Source organism: Saccostrea echinata, unplaced genomic scaffold (assembly GCF_033153115.1).
Source record: "Saccostrea echinata isolate AGI-Se365-2 ecotype Australia unplaced genomic scaffold, CSIRO_AGI_Sech_v1 ptg000014l, whole genome shotgun sequence".
Lineage (NCBI taxonomy): Eukaryota > Metazoa > Mollusca > Bivalvia > Ostreida > Ostreidae > Saccostrea > Saccostrea echinata.
In genome coordinates, this window is record NW_026889763.1 from 20,703,511 (window position 1) to 20,714,697 (window position 11,187).

Consider the following 11,187-nt stretch of genomic DNA (forward strand, 5'->3'; position numbering starts at 1 on the left):
GAGTTGACATAAATATCATAACGTTTTATTTTAAATACATGTAAATACAATAAAAATCAAGGAGCTAATTGTTAAAATGAACATTGAAAAATAAAATATCATTTCATTCATAGTATTCATAAATTAATTCCAATTTAAAGTTAAGTGAAGAGGACACATATATATAAGATTTCTCCTATTTTTAGATTTCCTGGGAAAAATTGTATGATCTAGTTGTTCACATATGTACAGAACCAGGGACATAGGCCTAATTCATATACTTCCATATACATGTACGTCTTTGACAGAATAAAACAGTTTTTCACGGTTTCTCGTGCTGCTAATTCTTTTTATTATAATGTATTTCTTTTAATCATGTTGCCATTTAATTTCATAAAGAAAACATATATTTTTTTTTCTTTTTATTAAGAATTTTAAATTGTGATTCATTGGTCCGGAAATTTTAATTCCATTACAGGAACAGGTTTTTTATTTTAAACACTCCTCGCGAGTTTTCTCCCTTTATGGAATTCTCTTGACAGCGAGCATGGCTTCCAAACAAGCAGGACAGATTGACATCGGACAGTTACCAATCCCTCAGTTAAATCAACTTGTACAGCAGTTAGAACAGGTAGTGTTAAACTCAATAGTGAAGTATTTACAAATATATTGTTACAATATGGAACTTTCACGGTTTTTTCCAGTCTAGCTGTTCTTCACGAATTAGCAAAACCCTCGTAACAGCCTAAGAAATGTTCATTGTAACAGACCAACTATTTCCACAGCAAGCTGTCACTAAGAAATCATATTTACTCGCTGTTACTCTTTTTTTTCACAAGTTCTGTTGAACAAAACAAGTCTGTATTTGTGGATTTAAAGAAATCATAATTTAGGTAGTTTTGCAAAATAATAAATATAATAAAGGAAAAAGAACAGCAGGCGGTAGTACATCTTCATCAAATTTTGTCAAGTTGTTTTTTTTTTATCTTCAGTTGTTTTCATTTTCCTTTTTTAATTTCTCTGGAAACCATAGAACACAACATGTAAGAATATCAAGAAGATGTTTTAAAAAGGGAAGTTGCTATATATATTTTGCCTGTCCACTTCTTTGAAGACAAGAGCCTGTCCTATAGCTGCAATGATACACCAACCTCACAATATGATACATATCACAATATTCAGTTCATGGCACGATATCACACATTACATTATTGTAGATCTGTAAACAAGTTTATCATCATGTTTGTCAGTATGATTTTTAAATGTGACATGTTTACATGTATCCAATGTTCATTTTTGAAAAATAAAAATACCAATTTGTCATCTTGAACTACTTTACAACATTACTTTACTTTAAAAACAAGACGCTTAGGTTAGAGATCTTAGGATCCATCTGTCTGTCCCTCAACACTTTTGTTTTGAACTGATGACTCAAATAGTTTTCAACAAAATGTTTACATACGAATTTTTACACTAGTGATTTTTCTACAATTTTGAAAAGGGGCCTGGGCCTTAACAATTGGGAAAAATCATCGACATTTGTGTCAAATTTGGAAAAATCAATAAAATTGTAATTGACCTTAATTAAATGGTGAAATAAAATATATAATTAAATTTTACTTAATTTATTCAATTTAGTTGTTATAAAATAACACATTAGGCACAGTTCTAAATTTTTAACTTTTTTTTATCTTTGAAAGTTGTCAATATATAATTGTGACCGTCCTACATATTTATTTTAATTTTTTTTTTTTTGCCATAGTAGTGGACATAAGAGAAAATCCTTCTCGTAATAGCCATTGAAGATGGGATAATCTGACATGATTAATCACAAAAAAATTCTCTGCAATACTAGTTGAACCTGCCGGGTGTAGAAACAGTTGATTTTTGTGGAGTCAGGGATGCATGTTGTTTGATTTACAAATAAAGCTATGTTTCTTCAGTTCACATGTATCTTTCTTACAATGTATTTTCACAAAACATGGGTTTCTATGTCTTGTAAATGCACAAAATAATCTGCTATTCCTCACCATTAATTTAAGAGACTGAATGACCGAGAACAATAGCATTCCATTTTAGATAAGTTGTATGTAAAAATTTCAATATAACAAAAACAACAGCAAATTTATTTTGGGAAAAAAGCAACAGAAATTGGGAAAAAATTGGAAATTTTTGAGAGGGGAAAGGGCCGATATTTGGACCTAAATTGGGTGTAGAAAAATCACTGAACGCAAGTACTTCTTTAAGAGCAGGACACCTATAGATTGAAAGATCATACCACTTTATCTGTCTGTAGGTATGTCCATGATCTTTTTATTGTGACAAGATAATTCAGATAGTTTTCAACATAATTTTTTTATAATTTTGTACAGAGGTACTTCACTATTAGAGCAAGCAACCTACAATTTTGTCTGTTGGTCTGTAGGTATATTTAAATCTATATATATCCTTGACACTTTTGTTAAGAAATACTGTAAATGTATTATATTTAGCGTGTACGAAATTTGGCGGAAATTGATTTTTGAACAAGGAAGCTTTGATTTGATTTAGCGCATTTCTAAGTGTTCTTATTTATGTGTATGTGTGCAAGATAGTTAGCGATATACATAAATTAGCGGAAGTTGCTTTCTGCTAAAAGAATACACAGCCAAATATTAAACGTGTACAGTAATTGACTCAAACAGTTTTAAAAGAAACATTCCAAATTCTACACAGAACTCAATATAATGGTGTTATATAATTAAAGGGTCATAGCACTTTCTGTGTATGTATATCTTCTGTGTCCTTTAACAAACTGTCTATAGAAATATATTGGGTTGATCAATCTCATAGATTACTCGGCCTTGACGTCTCTGAAATTGATCAACCTGATTTATGTCTGTAGACAGTCTGCAACAAACCAGTATAAGTAATTCAATGTACATGTAGTAGAAAGAAATCCTTCCTTCAACATAGGTATTTGGGTAAATGTTATGTTGTTAATTGTTTTGCTTGTAGGAAATAGAATTGTTCACATCATCCCTGAACCAATTGAAGCTTGCCCAGCAGAAGTTTCTGGAGTCTCAGGAATGTTTAAACAAAGTCAACCCAGAGAACAATAGTAAAGATATACTGGTGCCCCTTACTAGCTCTGTATCCTTATAAAACAATAGTAAAGATATACTGGTACCCCTCACTAGCTCTGTATCCTTATAAAACAATAGTAAAGATATACTGGTATCCCTCACTAGCTCTGTATCCTTATAAAACAATAGTAAAGATATACTGGTACCCCTCACTAGCTCTGTATCCTTATAAAACAATAGTGAAGATATACTGGTACCCCTCACTAGTTCTGTATCCTTATAAAACAATAGTAAAGATATACTGGTACCCCTCACTAGCTCTGTATCCTTATAAAACAATAGTAAAGATATTCTGGTATCCCTCACTAGCTCTGTATCCTTATAAAACAAAAACAATAGTAAAGATATACTGGTACCCCTCACTAGCTCTTTATCCTTATAAAACAATAGTGAAGATATACTGGTACCCCTCACTAGCTCTGTATCCTTGTAAAACAATAGTAAAGATATACTGGTACCCCTCACTAGCTCTGTATCCTTATAAAACTATAGTGAAGATATACTGGTACCCCTCACTAGCTCTGTATCCTTATAAAACAATAGTAAAGATATACTGGTACCCCTCACTAGTTCTGTATCCTTATAAAAGAATAGTAAAGACATACTGGTACCCCTCACTAGCTCTGTATCCTTATAAAACAATAGTAAAGACATACTGGTACCCCTAACTAGCTCTGTATCCTTATAAAACAATAGTAAAGATATACTGGTACCCCTCACTAGCTCTGTATCCTTATAAAACAACAGTAAAGATATACATGTACATGTACTGGTATCCCTCACTAGCTCAGTATCCTTATAAAACAATAGTAAAGACCCTCACTAGCTCTGTATCCTAATAAAACAATAGTAAAGATATACTGGTGCCCCTCACTAGCTCTGTATCCTTAAAGGCTTAAAATTGGGGAACCAAGAAAACTTTACTCATATCAAAATCTAAGTCCTAGACAATGAGAATCAAGGGAACATTACAAACTAGGTAATGCCTCAAGATTGACAGGAAATTTTGATTTTAATTTTAAATTCTGACTGGTCATGTTGAACTGATAACTTAGTGATAAGCACTTTTTGGCTAAGATGTGCATGAAGTTGCTGGTTATAAAACAGAAACAGATGGAAGACTTTTGATGAGCCCCTTAATTTCACTCAATTTTTGTTTAGCTTTGTATGTGTACAAAAATGTCTTCTGTCTTTCTCTTGTCAGCTTAGTTTTCTTTAACCAAGAATTCAGATGTATGTTCCAGGACAACTGAGTGATGTTTCAAATGTCCTTGTAGATATTGGAACTGGTTACTATGTAGAAATGGTAAGATATCAAAGTTACAGGATAAATGTAGAAATGGTAATTGTAAATGTGCACTTGTAAGTATTGGAACAAGATATTATGTAGAAGAAGTAATATATACTAGAGTATGTGTAGAAATGTTTTAATTAGCTGTAAATATCCTTGAAGACATTGGAACAGGGCATTAATATGCAGAATATTAATATATTGGAACATGATAGTATGTAGATATGATAATATGCTGGAAATGGGTAATATGTAGAAATGGGAAGTTCTCAATGTCCTTGTAGAAATGGAACAGGATTCTATGTAGGGATGTTAAAATATAGGAACAGGGTACTTTGTTGAAATGGCAAGCTATAAATGTAATGTAGATATTAGATCAGATGGCAAGCTATAAATGTAATGTAGATATTAGATCAGAAGGCAAGCTATAAATGTAATGTAGATATTAGATCAGATGGCAAGCTATAAATGTAATATAGATATTAGATCAGATGACAAGCTATAAATGGAATGTATAGATATCAGATGGCAAGCTATAAATGGAATGTATAGATATCAGATCAGATGGCAAGCTATAAATGTAATGTAGATATTGGATCAGATGGTAAGCTACAAATGTAATGTAGATATTGGATCAGATGGCAAGCTATAAATGTAATGTAGATATTAGATCAGATGGCAAGCTATAAATGTAATGTAGATATTAGATCAGATGGCAAGCTATAAATGTAGATATTAGATCAGATGGCAAGCTATAAATGGAATGTAGATGTTAGATCAGGGTACTATGTTGAAATGGCAAAATATAAATGTAATGTTAAAATTAGATTAGGGTACTAAGTAGGAATGGTACATTAAAGTACATTTTATTTCATGTCACTAGCCTAAACAAACTTCTTTGTGATTAGTATTTTAAGGAAGCTCTAAACACTAATGAAAAATTTTTTGGACTTTGAGAAAATTAAGACATAAAGAATTTACATTCTGAATTCATTTTCAACATGGGATACCTGCCATATTTAACAACAAGAATGTTCAAAGACAATGCATTATCAGTGAACAGAAATCACTGTTGTTTTTCTGTTTTGGGGAAAAAATCATGTAAATAATGTATTTATTACCATGGTCTTTGTCTTAGTGTGCTATTCTGTTTAGAATACCTTAATCCATTACTAATTGAGTCATTAACTGTAGATTCCCATGGATTCCATCTTATATCCAAGGGCAGATCACTCTTAAGTACATAAAACTACCTTACAATTAGAACTCTTTAGTGTACAGTATTTAAAGCTTCCTTAATACTGACTGCTGTATTTTATGATACATGATAATGCCTGCTGACTAGGCAGTTAAGTTCCTTGTTTTTTCTTAATGTGACTGTTGATTGACTTTCACAGGCAGTGACTAAAGGGAAGGAGTACTTCAAAAGAAAAATAGATTATGTCACCAAACAAATGGAAAAAGTTCAACCTCTTCTAGCAGAGAAGTACAAAATGAAACAAGGTGAAAAGTACTGATTTAAAATTTTAAAAAATTTCACAAAATAAAACAATGTAAAATTTTACCAATCAAAACAGCAATATAAAATGAAACAAATTAATATTTCACTTACTAAACTAAGGAAAAAAATGTAACATGGTAAGATTTACTGATTGAAGAAACAGTATATAACATGATCAAAGTTGGATTTAGTTATGAAAGTAAGATTTCACTGATCAAATGAAAAGATCAAAATGAAAATTTTTCAGCCTAATTAAAATACAATAAATGAAAAAAATTATAATTCATATTGATGAAAATTTAAAAACATGGTAAGATGTCATTGGGAAAAATGGTTTTTATATTCTATCTACTGTAGTTTTTTTTTTTTTTTTAAATGGAAATTATCCTGAAAACATTGCATTTACCATCATATGTTGATTGTATGTTTTCACCATGGATCTCATTAACTCTGTATTTATACTTTCAGTAACCATGGAGATTTTACAACTTAAAATCCAGAATCAGATACAATCCCAGCAGGCTGCTGGTGCAGTTAAATCCTGAGTGAATGATGACAGACAACAGTAAACCAGGCATAGACTGTTTACATCATTAACACTGAGGAAATTCTGGCGATAGTGACCTGTGTGCTAATATTTACCATTACAAACCTTTGTAGCATAATCTCTCACTATAAAATAAACACATGTTGTTTATCATAATGTGAATAAATACATATAGTTGTCATAAAAAGGATTTGCTTGATTTACTATTGGTTTACAAAGCAATTTTACTGATACTTAATATATCATCTTTCAGGATTTCTAGGTTTTGTTTAAATGTTACTTTTAGTTAAAGAAGGTTCACGTGAACAGTTTTGATCAAAGTCAAATTGTCATACACACTTATTAACAGAATTCTGAATTTTACTCCAAAGTGAATCATTAATTTTGGCAGAATAATTCCTTAATGATGTAAACACAGTTCTGCCCCAAAATTTGTAATACATGTATCATTGATTTTATCACCTGGACCCATTTCTTTATTTTACCCCAAAAAATCAGTACTCTGAATGCTTCATTGATTTAGAAAATTTTCTCTAGACTTAGAGTATACTTTTACATGCAATAGAATTAGGATTTGTCATAAGGGCATCTAGATAATAGATGTTCGTCATGTCATTCTTTGCTCATTGTTTTATATCTAGAGGTGTTATTCCTGCTAAACTCCCACATACATGTTGGAGAACGTCTATTTGCCAAATATTTGTAGAAGTTAATGAACTTAGCAATGAGTAATTTAAAGTATTTAATTATTGAGCAAGGTATAATTTTGTAACTGCCTAACAGTACAGTTTTATTTATTTTATTTTTTTATTTATTTTGCTGTTGTTTTTTGTTTTTCGCCAAGATCACAGAATTTTATCTCGGCCTATGAAAATCAATGAATCACAGTATTTCTCAACATTACCACAGAGGTGGTAGATGACCAGAGGAACTTGTGTATTATTTGAGTGTTAAAAGCCAAGTTACCATGATTTATAAATTTTGGACACGATTTGCAGAGTGCTATTTGACTTACATAGTCATGGGCGCAAGTGGATATCGACGCTGCCAATTGCAAGTGTGTGCGAAAATATTTTTAGTCCATCATTTTGTAAATATAAAAAAAAAAATCACGTCAAGACACACTAGTTTACGAATCCATCAGAATAGTTACTTTGTGGGAACGACTTTACTTTACCGGTCCCCAGAAAAACGCGCTAAAATATAGTGTCGCCGTAGGCGACTTCAATATATATATGAGATCGCGTGAGCGATCGAAAAAAATTAAAAGTATGAGGTTTTTAGCCTTTTTGACCCCAAAATCGAATTCTACACTTAAAAGTTTAGTTTAAAACTTCGTTTTTAAACGAAGTTTTTAACCTCGTTTTCTGAAAAAAAGTTATTAATATTGTTTATTCAGTGAAAAAGGAGACGAAAAATAATTGTCAACAGAGCGCGTGCGGCGCATGCTTAGTGCCGTTTCTTTCGTACTAGCCATTTTTTCATGTAAACAAACCAAAGAGATGTCGTTAAAGCTGAATTGAGATCTTGCAAAAATACAGATGCAACTGAATTTCTTAATTTATCTTTAAACAAAAAAACAAGACACTAACCCTAATCCCTCGGATGGTATGCAAGGACTAACCCAAATCTCCCTGGCGGATGCTAGACTAACCCATGTGCGAGGACTAACCCTAATCTCTCGGATGGATGCGAGACTAAACCTAATCAGTTGAAAACTTGTGCAAGGACTAACCCTAATCTCTCAGGTGGGTGCAAGACTAACCCTAACCAGTCAAAAAATGTGCAAGACGAACCCTTATCAGTTGAGTGACGTAAATCTTACGTCATAATGCAATAAGCGCGCGGATCTGGGGACCGGTAAAGTAAAGTCTACAGTATATTCGTATATTCATCATATGACTTTTAGTGCCTCCAAAATCGGTGAAAATTGCACACATGTCATCTAAAAATCAACGAATTTGGAATCACCGTAGACTTTTTTACGTAAAAACATCAGGCACTGTCCATGAATTTTAGGACAACCCCGTATTTACTGTATTGCACTTTTACCGATTAGAAAAAACAGGCTTTTTGCAGTTGAAGGTCCAAAGGTCACAGTATGTACTACGTGTAATTGTATACCATACGTTGTTGGCCTTACAATTTAAAGAATGTTAAAGGACTTTGGTTTCATACATGTTCCAGAGATGCATAGTGGCTAAAAGAAGTCAAAATTTAAAGGTTGCATTTGAAGACATTGTTAAAATATGGTCAAAATGTCGCAGTTAACATTGAAAATTCAATTTCAATTGATCATTGAATTTCCTTTTCATACGTGCTACAGAATGCATATAGCCCAGCAGTAGTTTATTGCTACAGAATGCATAGAACCCAGCAATAGTTTATTGCTACAGAATGCATAGAACCCAGCCGTAGTTTATTGCTACAGAATTTAATGCAAAGAGCCCAGCAGAGGTTTATTGCTACAGAATGCAAAGAACCCAGCAGTAGTTTATTGCTACAGAATGCATAGAGCTCAGCAGTGGTTTATTGCTATAGAATGCATAAAGCCCAGCAATAGTTCATCGCTACAGAATGCATCACAGAGCCCAACTAGTTTATTGCAACAGAATGTATAGAGCCCAGTAGAGGTTTATTGCTACAGAATGTATAGAGCCCAGCAGCGGTTTGTTGCTACAGAATGCATAGAGCCCATCAATAGTTTATTGCTACAGAATGCATAGAGCTTAGCTGTAGTTTATTGCTACAGAATGCATAGAGCCCAGCAGTAGCTTTATTGCTACAGAATGCATAAAACCCAGCAATAGTTTATTGCTACAGAATGCATCACAGAGCCCAGCTAGTTTATTGCAACAGAATGCATAAAGCCCAGTAGTAGTTTATTGGTACAGAATGCATAGAGCCCAGCAGAGGTTTATTGCTACAGAATGTATAGAGCCCATCAATAGTTTATTGCTGCAGAATGTATAGAGCTCAGCAGTAGTTTATTGCTACGGAATGCATAGAGTCCAGCAGTAGCTTTATTGCTACAGAATGCATAAAGCCCAGCAATAGTTTATTTCTACAGAATGCATAGAGCCCAGCAGTAGTTTATTGCTACGGAATGCATAAAGCCCAGCAATAGTTTATTGCTACAGAATGCATCACAGAGCCCAACTAGTTTATTGCAACAGAATGCATAAAGCCCAGTAGTAGTTTATTGGTACAGAATACATAAAGCCCAGCAGAGGTTTATTGCTACAGAATGTATAGAGCCCAGCAGCGGTTTATTGCTACAGAATGCACAGCAGTGATTTATAGCTATAGAATGCTGCACAGAGCCCAACAATAGTTTATTTAATCTACAGAATGCACACAGCTCAGCATTAGTTTATTGATTCGTTGTGTAAAACTTGAAAATATCCAGCCTTTCTGAAAGAGCCGACAAGATTTTAATGGAGGGAAGGAAGGGGGGGGGTGACTATCACAATCCTTGCACCCCTCGGCTTAAGGGTTGAGGTAATAATCATTAAAATTAACACAACATTAATAGTTATTTTGGTTTACTTTTTTAATATTATTTCAGCAAACTCTCTCTTTATATACATGTACATGTATAAAGTTAGCAGATATTTTAAATCAACAACCCCTGGAGTATTAGTTAGCATTTCTAGTTTCAAACAATAGCGTGGATGTGAATTAACTAGCTGTTTAATTTATAACGTACACTGACCCATTAGTTTTGAAATTTGTCTTCAGCCAGGGTTAGCTAGTTTATTCCTATTTATTTATTTTTTTTAAATATTATATTCGTACGATATATAATTCCCAATCGGGAATTGCCTTGACATGAGTCATATGTAGATGGCCAATGTAAGCTAGTTTACTATTTTCTTAACCATTATATACAGATTTTCACTTTCAGTGTTTGATTGAATGACGATATTGATTCCAGGTAAAGATAAAAAACAATGATCAATTCTCATAAATCTTATAAACATGTCGTAAACGGGACAAACAGATATCTGGAAACACTAGAGGTGGGATCAAGTGTCTCGGAGGAGAAAGCATCCCCCGTTGATCGGTAAACCGCCGTGATCCCTATATATTTATCAGGTAAACGAAGTAATACGAAGTCAAAATTAGTATAAAGTACAAACAAGGCCATCATAACGACCGTAAAATTTGTGAAGTGTAGACTTTAAACGAGATTTTGAAATCCTTGTAACATCAAGTTATTTATCACTAGTCAATCTCTCAGTTTACAAATTGATCGTTCTCAGAACTTGCTCTTGCATAGCAGTACATAGTTTAAACATCATATACAGGTGATGATGGACTATTACTACACAAATAGGGGAGGTTGGTGATGGAAAAGCTGAAGTCATCCTGTTAGTCAAACAGTTTAGTTGTTAGTTAGCCCTTATCGTCTATAGTTCTGTAAAAATTCTAAGTATGAAACAGATGTGGCAGACTCTGTATATATCGAGTCGACAAATGAAATACATGTATTTCGATGCCTGGATTGATATATATTTTTGGATCTATTTTGGTTGTAAATGATCCAAATATCAATTTCTTAAATGTTAAGAAATTGTAAACTTTCTGTGATGTTAAAAATTCTACTCATCTGTGATCACCTTAAAAATCTATACAAATTTTAATCACTTCATAGGACAATATTGTGAGAATGTGAATATAAAATTAAAATCCATGCGGTTAATGTTATTCATGTTACTTATATGAACGTGTCTTTAGTTGC

The 11,187-nt window shown here is 32.8% G+C and overlaps 1 protein-coding gene across 1 annotated transcript; it reads left to right on the forward strand.

The window, feature by feature from the left end:
• Positions 1-483: 483 nt before the first annotated feature.
• On the forward strand, positions 484-6,630 carry LOC133187342 (prefoldin subunit 5-like). The gene is made up of 5 exons (XM_061322699.1): positions 484-610; positions 2,977-3,111; positions 4,336-4,410; positions 5,793-5,898; positions 6,365-6,630. Exons 1-5 carry the CDS (start codon positions 527-529, stop codon positions 6,439-6,441), a joined length of 477 nt encoding a protein of 158 aa, XP_061178683.1. The 5' UTR covers positions 484-526; the 3' UTR covers positions 6,442-6,630.
• Positions 6,631-11,187: the final 4,557 nt, after the last annotated feature.

Excerpts from the sequence above, each read along its gene's own strand:
- LOC133187342 (XM_061322699.1), top strand. The coding sequence starts at position 527 with ATGGCTTCCAAACAAGCAGGACAGATTGACATCGGACAGTTACCAATC. Across the intron at positions 611-2,976 it reads TTGTACAGCAGTTAGAACAG|GAAATAGAATTGTTCACATC; the intron begins GTAGTGTTAAAC and ends TTTTGCTTGTAG. Across the intron at positions 5,899-6,364 it reads GAAGTACAAAATGAAACAAG|TAACCATGGAGATTTTACAA; the intron begins GTGAAAAGTACT and ends TTATACTTTCAG.